Source organism: Sylvia atricapilla, chromosome 3, assembly GCF_009819655.1.
Source record: "Sylvia atricapilla isolate bSylAtr1 chromosome 3, bSylAtr1.pri, whole genome shotgun sequence".
NCBI lineage: Eukaryota > Metazoa > Chordata > Aves > Passeriformes > Sylviidae > Sylvia > Sylvia atricapilla.
In genome coordinates this window covers 62,162,023-62,180,772 of record NC_089142.1, presented here as the reverse complement: position 1 = coordinate 62,180,772, position 18,750 = coordinate 62,162,023, and the positions used below count along the sequence as shown (strand labels likewise).

Here is an 18,750-nt window from a genome sequence, read left to right as displayed (position 1 = left end):
ATCAGTTTAATATTTCTTGTGTCAATTGACAGCTCTTTTTGGATTAAACACTGTTGTAACAGTCCCAGGAGATACAAAGTGGCCAATCTTCCTTTCATGTTTTGGCATGTTAAAAGTTGTACCTAGGAACAGTAAAAGTATATTTTAAAAAGCAAAATGGAAAATCTTAATGTCATAGAATATTACAAACAAATCACATTAATCTGCAGTTACATCAGCATTTCTGTATTCGTGCTTTTAAATTTTTGAAATTTAAAACAATATAATTAGAAAATATTTCATTTTTCTGATCAGCAACAGTAGCATTTTTAGTTTCAAGTATTTAAATCTAAAGCAAATAATCATCTAAGTTTATGGAGATAGGAAGCTTTCTTCATTATTTCATGTCAATAATTGCTACACAGTCCTATGCCTTTCACACTGGATGTTCTTAGTATAATTTATTTCTTTTTCCTGATACACTGCAGTAATTGAAGATCTCTGTATTTTCCTTTCATGCTGAGATCTTGTTAGAGCTGTTATTTTAAATTTTTTTTAATCACCTCTTAATTTTACACACATTTATCCTTAAAAAGGTGTCAAATGACAGCAGAGAAAGTGGAAATGATGTTTATATTTCTGTTTTGAATGTATCAGTTTGCAGAAGTGAGTGGTTAAAATGGCTGGCCTTTTCCCTCCCCCAGAATGCCCAGCACAGGAAGTACGCCAGGTGGAAGGCAGCATACATTCATAACTGCTTAAAGAATGGAGAGACTCCTCAGCCTGGCCCCATTGGAATGGAAGGAGAGAGTTTAGGTACGTGTTTCCTTTTCTTTTTAAGAGAGTGAAAGGCTGTGCCAAGGTGAAGTTATGGTATGCACAGTTCTTCAGGGAGCACCCCTCAGGAAGCACAGCTTCCCTGCTTGATGTTCCATTCACAATGGGCTGCCTTCTTCTTTTCAGCTTCTCCTGCTGTTATTTTTATTGGACCTTACTGTGTAACTGACTTATTCAATAAAATATTCTTTTCTTTGTAGTGGAGATTATTATTTTGAATACAGCTACTCTCTAAGGAGGCATTGTCAGCTTTGGGGCAGAACCATATATTTCTTTAACACTAACTGGTTTATCCTCTCTCAGAAGTTATGTAGGAGTTAAAAATTGACTCTTTGCAAGTGAATTGAACTTCAAAGCAAAGACTTGTTTGTGAGACAGCCTCTTTCTCCCTGTGTAATAATGTCAGTTGCAAAATAGGTTTATGGCGTACTCTTACTGAGTCGGACTTTCTGTCTCATTCTCACTCATCCTCCTTTGCCTTGTGTTTTCAGTTGCTCCCTCTGGCTACCTGAGCTCCCTCTACAGGATTTCTTGAGGTTCCCACTTTATCTTAGACTTAGGGAGGTAATTTCCAAGGACATTTACTGAATCAAACTGAATATGTTTCAGTACAAGATGTTTTGCTTTAGATAGTCATCAGTTTCATTGGTTTTGGTAGCAAAGGTTTTTCCTTTTCTCGTCAATGCAGATTCAATACAAATTTCAAAGGTTGATCTCCTATGAAATAGGATGTCATTGGAATGGATATTTTCAGTATGCAGATTAAAACAGACTAATTCTGCACAATGACAACTTCTGTATATCGTTCTTCACATACCTAGTGGAACAACTGAGACCGTCAAATAATTTGAGCCTGCATGTGAGAGTTTGTTGCTTGTAAATTAAGTTGATGCTAATTTATCTCTTAAGCTTGGATTTAGTAATACAAAATTCTCCAAATTATATGGGTCAATTAGCAAATCTACAGTTCAAAAAGGAAAGATCTAGCTTGTAAGGTGTGGCCTGTATCTAACCTCTAGAGCCACCTTATAAGTGTGGCTAAATAAAGTTCTGTGAACATATGTATTAATATAGATGACCAGTGTATTTATACTTGTGCACACATAGGAAATATGGATTTTTATACACATAAAAGTAATTATTTGTTTGTTTACATTTTTGTGTTTGAGGTCTGTACTTGAGTCTTGTGGATTTTGAAGTCTGAACTTGTAATTTACCTCTAATAAGTTACAAGTAGGCTTGTAATTTTCTACTCATTACTTTTGTTTTAAACATGTCAGAACATTGGAAAATTAGTTTCTCTTCTGGTTCTCAATCTTTTCATCATGCAATCTTACACATTGTAATTTAAATGTCCTGGACAGAACGACACTAAAAAAAAAAAGTGGATTTTTTTTTTCATGGAGAATGTGTACTTTTTTTAAGGAGATGTGAACATTTATTTTAGTTTATTATTAACTTTATAGTGTCTAAGAGCGTGGGTGCCAAATATAATTTATTTGCAGTTTCCTTGCTAAAATACTGTTTATATATTAGTACTCCAGAAACACTGCAACATAAGTAAATTCAAATATTTGTGAACAAATACCGAATATGATAGTTTTATTTCCAAGCTACTTGTTATTCTTGTTATTATGTTTTCCTAACCTAAAGGCACCCTAAAGACTTAAACACTGGAATGGGTATTTTAACCACTGAAATGTGCCCCAGTCTAGGCACAGCTGTATTTGAAGTGAAGCATTAGCAAACTCATTTCTTCTTCAACATGCAGTCTCTTCCAAGGCAGCTTTCTTAACTGTTCATGCACCTGTAGCAAGAGATACTTATGATGCAGCTCCAACTGCAAGCATCACCTCATCTTTGTCAAATTACACCAGACTGATGATTTAATGGAGATTGCAACATGTGAGGGAAAAATCTTTTGTTATATGGAATGTAATGAATAGCTCAGTTAAATATATTCAACTTTAAATGAGTGCTCATTTAGTGGTCTGGCTCATAGTGTGGTGAAGTTGACCTGAGTATGTGAAGCACTCTTGAGTATGTGAATTTTAAACAACTGCAAAAATAAGTAAACATTACAAAGCTTTTGCTAAAAATCCATGTATGCAACTTGTATGTGCTAATTTTTTCTCAAAAGCAACAGATAGGCTCTTTCTTCATTTTATTGATATGCAGAGGTAACTAACTTGCTCAAGGCTACAAAAGAAGCTGTTGTAGGAAGGAAAGCAGAATTCAGGCTTTCCTCAAATCCTTGGTATTTGTTGCAGTTTATTACAGGTGGTAATGGGAATGGGTGAAGATTTTTGCTTTCATTACCAGGTTATGTCTACCTGCAGCTTAAAAGGGAAACAAATGGTGAGTGAATCAAAATTTTAACATCCTTTTTGATGGGGAGCCTGCAAGATCTACAACTTGGCGATATGGTTTTTGTTTGTTTTGTTGTTGAATTGTATTTTATGTAGAGAGATTATTTCTTGCACCCCTAATTTTCTGAGAAATTAAATGAAAAATACATGTTGAAGTTTATTTTTTACAGTTAGCTCCATAGTGTAGGTGCCCATAATGTTCCACATAATCAAGACAAAACTTTCATGCAAAATAATTTTTATGAGAAGAATCAGCACAAAAGAGTTTCAGTTCCTCTTTGTGCATCGTAAGAAGAAAAGCAGTATTGTTTGAATGTATGACTGGACCTTCCCCATTCCTTTCTGCTTGCTCATTTTCTTCCTCCCCTAGCATGTGGAAAAAGTCTGTTTAAACAGAGTGAAACTAGGTCTCTGTAGCTTGACAAATTACCATTTTTTTCCAAAGTGGGAGGGGTTTTTTTGTGATTCTTGAAAACCATACTGTAACTCTTGGAGATGTTTTTAAAGTAACATAGGCATGCTTTATGCAGTTCTGCTATTGGATTTATGGATGCTTTTGTCAGGATGACACCATGGAAACCTTATAATGACATGCATAAATTAATGCAGTTGGAATATAAGTCCTAGAGTACATGTAAAAGTTACTTAGCATTAGCCCTAGGTCATCCAACAAGATTTTACACTGGAAAAAAAATGGAAATATGAAAAAAAGTTCCTAAATGCCCACACTTCAGCTACAGTAAATACATTAAATGTAATCACCTTCATTGCAATATTTAATATGTAGGCTACATTTCTATTACAGACTTTCAGAAAACCTTAATAGTTCCAAAGAGTGAAAAGAACAGTGTGGGAAAAGTTGGTGGATTTTCGAGTTATTTTTTCATTGTTGTAGAAAAAAATATATTAGGTTTGTTTTTAAAAGCAGTGTTCAAATAGAACCTTACATTGTGAATCTTTTAGCAACATCTCAAGCAAAAGAGAAACAACAGAGCAGAATGAGATAAAGAAAAAATGTCAATTGATAGATTATAATTCTCTGAACTCATTAAAAATAGGAGTCCAGAGAACTGGAGGAATCTGGACTCCTTAAAAAAAATTGCTATTTTTATATTTAGTGCACTGAGCTGCTGAAATTAAGTCATGATTGGTGCTTGCTTACACTAGAAAAGGGAATGCCATTAAGCCTTGAGAATCCTCTGTTTATATAAAAGTATCTTTGGATGGTTGGTTATGAGGCTGGCATGATTATTTCAGTCTTCCCTTCAGTAAATAAATAATTTAATAAAACAAAAGCCAGATGGTCTGGGTATACTGTAGCTCTGCAGAAAATTTAAAGAGCATGTGAATTCATTATGTTGGGATTCAAGCACAAAAGCTGATGAGGTTCCAAGACAAGAGCTGAAATGAAATGTAAAACAATTTCAGCTGGAGCCAAAATTAAATGTAAAACAATTGTGTAATTGTTTCACAGCCTAGTTTCAGCATCTTTAAGCAAATTGTAAGGAACTTTGAGTTCTAGGTTATTACTGCTGCATGAGAAAATAATTTTCTAATTTTTTAGCATTCTTTCCCATTCCCTGGAAAAGTTTTTTTTCTTTTTTCAATTATGTTATGGACACTCTCCTCATAGAATTTAAAACCTCTGTTGACTTAAATGTTCTTTTATAGCAGCCTGAAATCCTTTTATCTGGCACTACTGTTAAAAACTATTCACAAATACTGAGAGTAGCTATCTTTAAATGTTTCTAATGCTTTAATCTTTGATAAAGAATATTTTAAATATTTGCTTTGCAGAAAGAATAGTTACAATGCTTTTATGATATTTGGGCACTTTAAAGACCTAAGGAGAGTTAACTTAAACAAAACTACTTTTATGTTTAATACAGTTTTAATAGTGGCCAGTTGCACAATGAGCAAATCAAACAGTTGAGCTCGATCTTTTGATACATGTACCTGATTAAAAAGTGGACTGCCTGTTTGTGAATTTGCCTCTTGCAGACACTGTTATTATGGGTGGTCAGCACTTCTAACACTTTTTTGGTTGTTTTTGACATTGCCAGCCTTTAACCCTTTGAGTTCATGTCTTCCTTGGCCAGTGTTGCCCACAGCATTACACTGTTGCAGGAGTGAGTAGAGACCCTGAACTACGCAGTGAGAAAGTTGGAAGCTGAAACTGGGAATGGCTTGGAGAGAAAATAGGAGCAGTGCAAGAGGGACAAATGTATGTGGCAAGGGGCTGCAGATATGGGATATGTAATCCGAGTGCAGAGAAAGAAATCGAAATGTGCCTTGAGAACCAGATTGGGACAACAGGAAGCTGCAAGGGGCAGAATAAAGGAATAAATGCATTAACAGGTTAAATATGGGCACGAATTTACAGGTAATCTCATACCTAGAGATACTAAGCATGGTGGAAGCATATTTTCTTTCACTGCCTCATTCTCCAAAGTCGTTTAGTAATTTTTACAATAGTTTTCCCAAAATCCTGACTTGAAGCAGACACCCAGTTTGGAAAATCCAACTTTATGGCTACAAATTGACTAAGCTGTAAATAATTGGTAACAGTGTTACAACTGGTATTAGGCAGCCTCACCTTCAGACAGCATAATGAATGGTGTTGTGTAATTATTTAATTCATTTTTTGTACAGTAACCTCTGTTTTTGTTTTCTTTCTGAAACTGTTGTGTAATTTTTTTTCCAGTTAACACCAAAACCACTGGAAAACACAGCATTCAAACAACGGTTTCCTAACATTACATTTTATTATTTAAAAGACAGCATATGCAGTGTTTACTCTTGTATCTCACCTTTTTGGCGGTTTTCAGACATTTAAATTTATTTCCATGCATGTTAGCCACATGATATTGCAGTATGAGTGACTAACAAAAAATGCAGCAAAAGAAAAATCTGACACCTTAAGATATTCTTTGTCTTCCAGAAACCCATCAGGTATTCATTTACATTTGTCAGAAATTGTACCATAAAACCAGAGTGTATTTAAAGTCCACTAAAAATGCTCTAATAACAGTACTTAATTTTACTCTGCTTTATAGCCTTTTTTTTTTTTTTTTTTTTAGTAAATTATATTGTCAATTAGAATGTATTTAGGCATTTTTCATAAAGGTAGCATGTGAATTTTTTTCTGGGAGGAAGAAGGACTTACATGAGAAAAAATGCTGATACTTATAAGAGAAATATTTTCAATAGTAGACCATTTAATTATTAAGCAGTGGAAGTGTTTGCATAACACGCAGTCTTGAGTAGTTGAAGATCAATGAGGATTTCTTTAAAAATACCTTTTGCTAGCTCTACACACATACAAGTTTTGTCCTCCCGTTTTTTGAGGTTTTTTTGTTCCCTTTCAAGCACTGGCTGTTAAATAAGCAATTCCCAAAACTGCTTGTTCCATGTGACATTATTGATACAGGTGAACGCATACACAGTAAATGAAAATTAGCTGTTTTAAACAGAACTGAATTCAAATGAAAGAGCAGGAATCAACCATGTATTCTGAATTGACTGGATCCTTAACCTTTAAAGCAATATTAAATAAAGTAGACCAGAACCTTAAGAACATGAGTAGATGGAAAAATATGTATGTTGTTGGTACATGCTATGGGATATTTTGAACCTCATTATTCTTATAGCTCCTTATGTATTCTAGCTCTTCTAGATGCAGTTATAGCTTGGCTAAGCTGCATTTGGTATTACTTTCCCAAACTTCCTCTTGGTTCCTATTTGTTTGTGGTTTGATTTGGAGTAAAAGAATTGGCACTGTCTAGCCTTTTATGAAGAGTTTGTAAGGCAAATATAGTTTCCCATATTCTGGTTCATGTGTGTGTTAAAATATAGATTACTGCCTATTTGTAATAACTTTTTCAACTTCTGTGGATGCAAAACATGAAGGTAAAATGAACTGTTCTAATGAGACAGCTTATATTCAGACAAGTAAGGAAATGATTCTTCAAGTTGAACAGAAGAGATCTTGGAAGTACATGAGTTTCTAAATCTTTATTGTATGGCATGTTGCTTTTTACCTTTTCAAATCAACCCTATGTGGTTTTAGTTGATGTTTTATGTCACACTGTATAGTGGCAATTGTTTTAGCAATAAAGATTTGAAAGGAGGTTTTAAGGAAAACCAAAGTTTTCTAGTGTTTATATGTAATATTTGCAGTAATGCCTATTTTGTGTCATTTTAGCAGATGCTGAAAGGGAAGAAGCGGGGTCATCTTCCGTCCCTAGTGGAACAACTCAGTCATCATCATCATCTACATATGAAGCTAACAACATACCAACTAGTAATTACACTGGCATACATATACCACCAGGTGCCCATGCGCCAGCCAACACTCCAGCTGAAGTCCCTCATAACACAGGTATGTCCAAATCACACCTGAGAAATCTGTGCCTTTATTGGGAGATGAATTTCTGCCCAAATTCTAGTCCATCACATATAAAGTAGAATAACACAGTATTGTGTGGCAAAAGCATCTTCATAAGCTAGAACTGTAAAAATTCCACTTCAATTAGGGAAATACTTTTAATGTTTTCTTAAAATATGTAAATTGTACTTTAGAGCGCTTTTACAGAAGACACATATGGACTAAGAAAGTGACTGTTCCTGCAGACACTATTTATCTTCTCTTAAATCAGTGAAATGGTGTTACAGCCCTATAGCAAGCATGCCTGCTGTACCGTTCATATTGGTTTGGTTTGGCTTGTGCCCCTTTTCCCAGTGCTTCAGTGTGATTGACTTCAGACAATATTATTAATGGGAATTTTGTCCTTATGGCTAAACATATTGGCTCCTACATCCTTCTTCTTAGTATGTGTAATTTTTGGACCCAAACCAAGTTCTTAAAAATTCCAAGTTCCTTCCCAGATGCCGTATTTATTAAAAAAAAAAAAAAAAAAAAAAAAAAAAAGAAGTATTAAGTGATTGGTGAATAAAGCTTTTTTTACCTTATGGGACCTTTTTATAATAATCACAGAGCAGAATTATTAATGATTAATAAGACTAATTAATATGATTAATAAAACATTAAAATCTCTTTATTTCAATCCTGGTGATGTTTATTGTTCAGATACGTTTTTATATTATCAAATGTATGAGATAGTTTTGTCACACAGTCCCTCCTTTTATTTTACTTTCTCATTTAAAAAGTACTTCACCCTATGAAGAGTTCAGGATGCTCTTTTTTTCAGCTTTATCAAAGGGAAATCCTTCAGATAGGTAGGGGGTTTTTTTAGGCCTGGGAGGGAGAGTATGGGGCTTTTTTACCAAATCTGAAAAATATGGAGTACATACCTTGTTGGAATACATGAATTCTGTGCATTGCGCAGTTTTAACCACACCAGTCTTTCAGTGGAGTGATGTAATTTAGAAAACTGATTATACCCTCTTCCTAGACAGCAGATGTTGTAGAAATAACTTCATGCTAGTTTGTGTATGTTCTGGACATACTGCAGAAATACAGTTTTGGAGCAAAGAAAACGAGTGTACATAAAATGGGAAGGCAGGTACAAGAATGCTTCACAGCATAAAGTGCTGTTTCTTCTTTTAGCACCATTATTTCCCTTTTAAACTTGGCTGGTTTTTATTCTCACTAATTGTTTTTAACAGAGTTAGGAAGGAGATAGTTTGCAAATATGAGGTGACTGGCACTGGGCTTTAAAAGTATTATAATATAGATTGCCTCTGGTATTAGAATGTAGAATTTAATTTACTTGCACTTTTCTTTAGCAGGTTTTCCTCAATACTGTAGGGTAACCAGTGTCTCTTGGACTAGTATTTTTTTTTAAATGTCTGAAATTAAATTTCTGTGAAATCCTGTACTGGTAAAACAGATGACAGTCAGTACATTCTTCTGTTTTATTTTATAAAGCATTCATATTTGAAGTGAAAGCATTAAAATTATTTGTTTTACAGTTTCAGAATTAGTACACTATCAGCTGTTTAATTTGAAAATCATAAGGTGTGTCTGCTCTGGTTTTTTGCTTACTTTTAAAGCCAATAAGTAAAAATAATCCAAGTCCATTTTTTTGCATTGATTTGCAGGAGTGACAAGTAACACCATTCAGCCTGCTCCTCAGAATATTCCTCTAGTTGATCCTTCCCTTTACAGTGCTCAGTCTGCAGGTAAGCTTGTGGCATTTGTATTGTTGTACGTGGACATCCTGTTTCTCTCCTGAACTGAAGGCAGAAGGTTGAGAAATACTGTCACTATTATCCAAATGCTATTCCAGAATTTTGAAAAGAATGTTTAAAAACATCTGAGCATTGTGTTGTTAAGATCTTAGTAGTTTCTGAAAGTGGTTACAAAACAGTGCTGTCTGTCTGACTGCTTTGAGCCAGTGACCTAGCATTGTGTAAGGCTTTCTATTATTTATATTGTTGCTTCTCAGGTGATGTTCTGATATACTTTGCAAAGCCTATATTCCTGAGAGTCTTGCTAAATTATCTTTTTTGTAATTAATACACATTCCCTTTACTTAAAATTTATTCTACAGGGTCAGCATGTAAATTACTAATTTCATGAAATAATGCATAAAGCATTCAAGTTGTGTTCTTGTGCAGAGTAATAGTGTGTGCTTTGATGCTGAAATCACTGATAACCTATATCATATGTATTTTATGTCTGCTTGCATATTCCATGCTTTGAAGAATACACATAAGGGCTAACGTTACGGAAACCATGGCCTGTGGAAGAATAGTAACTGACAATAAAGCTGGAATCATCCTAGGTTCTAATTTGAACACTCATGTACATTTGGATAAAGAGTTAACTTTTCTAAGAATTTTTCTTACCATGGAATAGAGAAAATAGTGTAAAAAAACCCCATAAATTACATCTGTTTGGAATAATCGGATTTTTGATGGCAATATAATATGAATGCTGAGTGAGGAGAGGGTCTAGAAGTCCTGGTACAAAATCTATTCATATTCTCCCCTGCAATTCATCCTCATCAGGGAAAGATTGTAGTATATATTAGCATACAGTATTATACATAATTGCTGTGTTAAGTTCTAGTGCTAACCACAGTATTACCTGTTATGGCTAATAAGTTTAGATAGGTATGTTCTTGTATTTTTTAACTTACAAATGTTTAGTTACTCTTATTACGTTGGTGAAGAGTATGTCTCTGTTAAAATAGCTTTACTGAAAAAGCATTTTTGCTTCAATAAAATGCTATAGTAGGAATTTAACTTGATTTTAGTCTGCTGGCATAAAGAATGCTTAAGGATATTTCCATTTTAATATATTAGAGAGCCATTTTGTAGGTGTCTTAAAAATGTCAAAATTTGCCATTGATAGAGACATATTAACTTTTAGTATTCTACTGAAGAGCAAAAGGTACTATCAGTGCTACAGTTTTTCTGGCATATTACTGTAATCACAAAATCCCAGGATAGTCTGAGCTGGAAGGGACCCAGAAGGATGGAGTCCAGCTCAGAAGTGAATTACAACCAATAATTGTATATATACAATTGAAGTGACAGCCAATTACTAGCTAAATTATTAGCACCAAACTCTGGCCAGCTGAGCTGGCACCAATGTCTCATGTGGCAGTAACTCATTGAAAACAACACCTCAGACGTGTAGCTGTGACATTTAAACCTGGTGATAGTTTTTGAGTTTTGGGGACTGCTGTGGGAGTTTTGGTAGCTCCTTAGCTGAAATGGCTCAAAGCTGTGCTTAAGCCTTGCCATAGTAACTGCAAGCTGAAGGCAAAGTTGTGGTGTCTGAAAGCAAAGCTTTCATGTTTAACTAGCTCATCGTGATCTTCTAGACAGTCATTGTACCAGGTTTTTTGGTAACTACTCTGAAAATTTTAGTCATCATTTTTTCTCAGTTTGAATGTTTGTTTCTGTTTGTCAAAAATGTCATAATTTTGATTGAAACTTATTTTTTTTATTAAATTTAAGACATTCCACTATTCAATATCTGAATAGCATCAGTGCATTGTTCCCTCTTACCACCTACCTGAGATAACCTGGCTTAATAAGTACATAAATAAGAAGGAATTGTGTTTATGAGACTGTATAATAAGTAACATTATGTAATTAGGAGATTAAGACCCTTGCTAAGCACCATGATAAATCTCTTAACTTGATTTAACCTAAGTATTTGCATGCCTGCATTCTTCTTCTGCACATTTGTTGTGTCACTACAAGTTTGGGTCTTGTAGCAGCTCAAAGTTACATTCTTATGAGGCACTGCTGCAAAAGTGCACTCAAAGACATGATAAAGGTTATACAGGTTCTTGGTTGGAAAACTTAGAAAACACACTGTCAGTTATGCAGAAGTCTCAGAGGGCACAGGGAATGTGTCAGCAGAGGTACAGTGACAGGTTTTTTTGCATGTATGGAATTAAGAAGCTTGAGAACAATGGAAAGTGTTTGTCCTTCCTTGCCTGCTGCTGTCCTGTTGTGCGTTCTTCTCCTCATGCTGCTGAGTCTCTTTCCTGCCAGCAGTGGCCTTGTTCTCTAACCCATAAGTAGATTGAGAAATGCCTGTGTCTGTTAGTGGATGTACAAAACTGTGGGACCCAGGACCCCTCCCCAGTTCCTGAGCTGCAATATACATATCAGGACAAGAGCCTTGCTGCCTGTTGAGGTGCGTACCATTCCTGTGGAACTGAGTTTTCCTCTGGCTGGGAAGGAGAGATCAGTGTTGCCCTCCATCCAGCAGATCTGCAGAGCCAGCACAGTGCAAGATAATTTGTGCCATGATTTAGACACCATGTCTATGTCTATGCCAGCAAATTATACAGGCTTGCAAATATTTGGCACAGAGAACAGCTGGCACAGAACCTCTCACATCCATATTATTAAACTTTTAAACCTAAACAAGGTAGCTTGTTAAGACTGCTCATATTGAATGGTCTGCAGCTTGCTCTGACCACAAGTCATGCCCAGGAATTGTTTGGGAAAGTGCTACTTTGCATGGGCCAAAACCATACTGGAATCTGTTCCAGAAGTTTGACGCTGCAGACAGTCAAGTTTGAGCGCTGAGACGCCTTCCTTGGCAGTGTTGAATGTTGTAGTATAGGCATAGCCAAACAGGATATTCCACATACTCCTGCAAGACTCTTTCTTGTAGTAAGATGAAATGTATATTTTAAAGATAAATTATATATTTTCTTTGCTTCCCATAACATGGGAGAAGCCGTTTGATTAATGCTGTTACGGGAGAAAAACTTTTGGTGGAGAGGAGTAGAATATTTTATCAAAGGAAGATTAAGTTAAAGGAATAGTGTTCTTTGATTTTTAGTTAGCATAAATCTTTGAATAGTTGTCCTGTCCTGTGGGAAGAGGTTTCAGAGTTTAACACAGACTTTTGAAAGTGTCAAAGATTTTGCATTTAAGCATGGGTTCATGTGTCTGACAACAGAATGTAGAATTATGCAGCAACCTAGTGTACATGTGTGTGCACTTCTCTGGTGTAGTTTTCTTAGAAAATTTATTACCCCTAGATTTTGCTAACACTAAAGCATTCATAGTTGTGCTACACAGTTTTATAAGATCTTCTTATGTTGCCATATGGTCCCTTCCACAGGTGGCATAGTATAAAGAAAGCATTTGTCCATTGTAGTTGTATGTTTGATATTCTACACACAAAAATAATAATTTGACATTGAATGTGTTTTCATGATCTTATAAAGAAATCCTTGAGTACTTATATTTCAAGTGATTTAATGGGAAAAGAATATCTTGTTTCAAAAACCATTAGTTACCTTTACCATCACTATTTTTATGCACCAGTTTGTATGATTTAAATGTTCTTAAATTTTAAATATTCTTATATTTGGGCATCGTAAAAAGGAAAAACATCTGATGGGTAGAAAAGGATTCCAGGGAGAAACAGATATATTTATGTAAAATGCACATTACTTTCATTCTAAAACTTTTTTCCCCAAAATTATTTCAGTAGGTCTAGTCAAATTGTTTTCACTTTTTGTTCCTCTTAAGCTAAAAGAGTCTTGCTGCTTGTTACAGATTCCATATTCCTATCATGTTTCAGTAATATAATTAGTAGTAATAATTTCAGATTAACACAGGAAGCAGGTTTGTTTCAGAATAAATGCAGTATACCTTTCATATCTCAGTGGTGTTAGGCTTTTTTAGAGCCAAAAGTCACTGGATACTTGAGGCTGGAAAGGACTTCAGGAGGTGGTGTGGTCCAACTACACAAGGAAGGGTCATGTAAAACCAGTCACACAGGACCATGTCCTTTGTGTCTCTCCCTGCCCATGTACTCTCTCTGTGGCTTAATTTCCTGCACTGAAGAAGTTGGAGAAAAAATGTCACTGCTAATTCAAAAAATAAGTTTTGAATCTCTCCAGGGACAGAGACACCACAACCTCACTGGAGATCCACTTAATCACACTCAGAGTAAAAACTGTTTCCTGATGTTCAGACAGGACCCTCCTGTGTTTCAGCCTCTGGTCTTGCACTGGCATCACTGGAAAAAAAACTGTTACTGTCCTTTTAATACTCTCCTTTCAGATGTTTATATACTTGATATAAGATCCCCCTGAGCTCACTCTTCTCTAGGCTGAACAGTCCCAGCTTTCTTGGCCACTTCTCATATGAGAGGTGCTCCATTCTTTTAGTCACCTTTGCTGGTGACCCTTTGCTGGATTGACTCCAGAATGTCAGTCCATCTGTCTTGTGCTGAGGAGCCCAGAACTGGACACAGTACTCCAGATATGTCTGAAAGGGACAGGATCACTTCCATCCCCCTGCTGGCAGTGCTCTTGAAGCTAATGCAGCACGGGTTGCCATTGTCACCCTCCACCACAAGGGTGAATTGTTGGCTCATGGGCAAACCGGTGTCCACCAGGAGCCCCAGGGTCTTTCCTCCAGAACTGCTTAACCCTTGGAATATGTAAATTGAAGTCTGTTACCAACTTCTGTGGTTTTACCTTTGATATAACTACAGTCAGTACAGTTAAGTTTTACATTATTTTTAAAACACAGAACTGGGTTCTTTCTATTTTGCTTTTCCATTGTGAGGTGTTGACTTCAATAGGAGCTCAGTCTACTGAGCACATCAAAAGATCAACCCTCTTACTGTATAAATTTGGTTTATAAATTTAAAATTAATAATTTCTTTCCCTAGAGTTATGTCATAATAGCATGAAATCTGAGGTAGATTTCATAATAAATAAGGCTTTATGCCAGCAAAACATTAATAGAGCTCATACTGTAAAAATAAGATTAGACTGGTGAATTTAGGCTTGCTTCCAATAAACTAGTTGAATGCTGGACTGATGCCTTGGCCAGTTTTTGAAGAATGATTTTGTAGTTTCTTTTGGCATCATAGCATAAAGCTGCTTTGAGAGGAACTTGGTCTTTTTACTTTCTTAAAGATGTTCAGTAATGTGGTTGCAGATTGACCCCAGCTGCATTTAGTCTGTGACTTTATTGAGATCACAAAATACCTGAGGTATGTGCCTGTGCTTATGTGCTCCCTCGTGTGTATTTATTCATTTTAAGGGATCTAATGTGGCTTCAGTTATTAAGCATAAAATTAATATACATTGCAGTGACAATGAGCCTACCAAGTTTTTATGTCTCTCAATGGTTATATTTATTTATTGAAAGGAAAACAAGTAGAATTCTAGAGTATATTTTAAAAATTGATAAAATTGATCTTCAGAGTGCTTACCTTTCTGCCTTTTTTGTTTGGGTAGGGTGGTTTTGAAGACCAGCAGACCAGAGCTTTTAATGTTCCCAGGTTTTCTTTTTAGTTTGTTCAAAAAGCTGTTCTTAAATAGTAAGATTGGGAGAAGGAAAAGCAAATATAATACATGTTTTTTGATAAGAATAGAGATTCTTCAGTAAACATTCTCAGTATTGCTAACAGCAGTTCTATTTTGAAAGAAAGGCTCCAGCTAAATGAAATTGTGCCATAAAAATGGCTTGAAATGTATTCGTGTAGTTGCTTAAAAGTAAAGTGTATTTGGCTAAATTTTTGTTTAACTAAATTTTATGTAAAATGTACGGTGCATTTAAAAGCACTTTTTTTTCTAAATCTGTGAAATTATGCATTGCTTATACCATACTGCATGGGAAAATATTAACTATATACATAATGTTTAGTGTTTTACAAAATTATTTATCTGTGCCCATGAAAATCTATCATTTACAAGTTAAGTTGTTTTGAAAGAACCTGGGTAAAGGTTTTATAATTTGCCCATAGACTATTGGAGTGACATGGGATTAGCCTTACAACTCCCAGTGAATTTTTGGGTGGAGTGAGGTACAGTAACACAGCTGTGCTTTATTTTACAACCACATCAGTGATACTATTCACATATAAAATCTTCTGCCAGTTAAGGCATAAGTGCCTTCTCCAAGACTGCATGTATTTGAGCACTACAGAATTCCTAAAGTTTTAACTTACATCAAGAAAATTCTCTGATTAATAAGTAACAGTTGGTTTATACTGTATTGTGGGAATATTTTTTGCTAGCATTCTCCAATGTTACAAAAATGGGCACATTTTGTGACATCAGTCTTGTTTTCAGTCATCTTATATAAAATTGGAAACATAAAAAGTATTTGGAAAAACAGAAACATAAAATGTGTGAAAACATGCCAGTGAGGAATGCTTATACATTCTGAAAATTTATTCCAGTTAAGAAGGAGCAGTTTCTAACTATGTATTATTCCTGAAGAAAGCAGAATAATTATACTGTAAACACAAAAAGCACTGTCCTTGTTTCTTGCAGTTTGTAACATGATTACAGGTGACTTAATGTCATGTAAAAGCTCGTCTTTTCCTGTCTTAGATGAAGAGCAGATCGTTCTCAAAGGTATTGGCTTACTTTTGAAAGGCACTGGGTCATGCAAAATACCAGTGTTTAGAAAGGTCCTCACATCTTTCAGTAGCAAAGAAGTTAAGCTTTATATGAACAGAAAGAAAAGAGAGCAGAACAGAAGAAATACTGTAGCTTGGTCTTTTTAGTACTACCACAAATATTAGCCTGGTGTTCATAATATTACCACAAACATAAGTAAAACATAAAAATCATAAGAAAGGAAGCTTAAGTCAGATTTCCTTTGTAGTAATTTTGTAATACTTATGTTTTTGCAGGAGAAGTCCGCTTGACTCCAGAGGACTTTGCCAGAGCTCAGAAATATTGCAAATATGCTGGCAGTGCATTGCAGTATGAAGATGTGAGCACTGCTGTGCAGAATCTACAGAAAGCCCTCAAGTTACTGATTACAGGCAGAGAATGAAGCTTTAATCCAACAGATTCGTGTCTTTCGCCTAAAGAACTAACAGATTATTACTGTTCCTGTTAGGGAAGTGGAGTTACACAGAAATTCTCTGTCTCATCACTCATGGCAATGAAACCACTGTTTCAGTGTCAGATTAGCAATTAATGGTACAGTAGGAATCTCTGTTTTCATTCTACAGACAGTGGAGCTTGAAACATGAATGCAGTGGCTTGATGTATGCAAAATATTGAAGAAAGTACTGTGAGCACCACTCAAGAGTTAGAATTCATCTTGCAGTGTTTGGTTTATCAGAGTTAGAAAATGCTGACTGTAAAAAACCCTGAGAATTAGGATGTTCTGTTAAAATTCTTACTCTGTTTTATTATTGCAAACAATTATTTAATAGGTATAATAGCTTTAATATGGTAAACTAAGATTAGTGCTTTCCTCCTGAAATGAGAACGTGTGAGAAGACTGGCAAGTCCACACTGGGAAGGATTTTTCTATACGTAAATTATTTCGGTATTTGTGTTATCTGAGACGAAAGTCGAAGTTGAGAGAGTCTTGAGGACCTTTGTATTTTATTTGAAAATGTGCTGAAAAAACATCTCTTGATACTTCAGAGGGAGTCATTTTGATGGTGTTCCAATCTAATCCCCCACAGGTGTATGGACATGTATTCTTGATTATTGGTTCTTGCTCCTTCTGTGTGAACACTTAAAATTTTGTACATGTATGGGTAATTAAGAGTAAATACTAATATTTATCAACAATGATTCCAAAACTGGAGGCAGAGATTCTAAATAATTTGAACTTTCAGGAAGACTTATTGAAAGAACAAAACTGTTCTATCTTTTTAAGAGGCTGGAAAAAAGCTTGTTCTTCAGCCATTGAAATGCTATAGGTTTGTCTCTGGTATTAGTGTCATAGAGCTTTGTATTTCCAACTAATATTTTTCCTGTCTGCTTTGTTGTGAAGACTTTTGGACTTGGGATTTAATTAAAATATCTTGGAAACTGAATTTTGAGTCTTTATGAGCTTTTACCACTGCAATTATAGAGCTCTTGATTGTCAAAAATCCCCCTATGCTGTTTAAAAGAAAGAATATATAGTCTTTTAACTGGCATGACATAATAATTGAGTACACCATAAAGCATGTCTGATATATCTAATAATTTTAATGGCATTTTATCTGATCTCTCTGTCTTTCGAAGCTGCCTGATCAAATTCATGTTATTTATAACTGCACTGCTTTGGAGTAACTAAAGTAAGTCTTATATTCACAGCAAAAAGATGAGGAAAAGAAAATCAAACATACGCAAACATTAAAGTTTAGCTGGTTGGATCTTAAAGTGTGTAGTCTCTTTGACAGCAGATTTGAAACGGGTAAAATGAAACTTAAAAATGTATGCTTAAGCACTTTAGTTGACTGAGACTTAATAGAGAAAATGTGATATTTTTTGTGTTGCTTTCTGGTATGGTATAGCATGCTAATCTGGACAATGACTTAGGTTAGATTTTAATCATTTGGGGAAATTTAGCATAAAACTGTCTGAAACTTTTTGACAGCAATGCTGTACAGACCTGAGCAGTAAGTCTGTATTTCGTACAGTGTGTCATGCAAGATAGATCTCTCACTTCAGTATTAAACTGAATTGCTGCAAGGTCTTCTACATATGTAATTGTTGGTTTACACTGTGGCACTGCTATAAAGTATATGCAGCATTGCTATAAAATAGTCAGAAGTTTCTTTCTTTTCAGGATCATATTACTGTTTTTTAAAACGAGCTTCAGTCTCCAGAACTTGTAAGAAGAAATTCAGTTTTCCTATTTCTATTTATAAAATGATAAAAAGAACTTTGGGGCTTGAATTTTACATGCAAAAATAAGTAAGCTATGATATAATGTTGTCTTGATTTGAGGCTTTTAAATTAAAGTTCTTGTGGTTTTTTTGTGATTGAATGATCTGAAATGGAATACGTAACTATGCCTGAAAATGAAAATTGAAGTATTTCTTGAAGTGTATAAAATATTTTCTTTTGCCCCTGATTATGTTGTACCTCTCTCTGTTGCTCCAGGGAATCATCAGTAAAAAAGTGATAAGCAATACAAAAGTCATAAGCAATTTGCTTGAATGATCATTTACACATCGGTTAACTTTCTTCTGCCTAGAAAGAAATTAAAGTTAGTGTTCCTGAGGGGAATAGAGATGAAAATGCTAATACAATAGTTTAAGAATTTCTTATAGAAGCTAGCAAGACATTCTTTCTGAAAATAAATTAGTGTTTAGAAGATTTACTATATAAATTTCTTGTAAAATGGAACA

The 18,750-nt window shown here is 34.9% G+C and overlaps 1 protein-coding gene across 1 annotated transcript in view; it reads left to right on the top strand.

Moving 5' to 3' along the window:
• VTA1 (vesicle trafficking 1) overlaps positions 1-18,473 on the top strand; it is a 113,301-nt gene extending 94,828 nt beyond the window's left edge. The window contains 4 exon segments of the mRNA XM_066315574.1: positions 684-795; positions 7,390-7,566; positions 9,249-9,329; positions 16,297-18,473. Coding sequence (XP_066171671.1) covers positions 684-795; positions 7,390-7,566; positions 9,249-9,329; positions 16,297-16,442 — 516 coding nt within the window. The 3' untranslated portion in view covers positions 16,443-18,473.
• Positions 18,474-18,750: the final 277 nt, after the last annotated feature.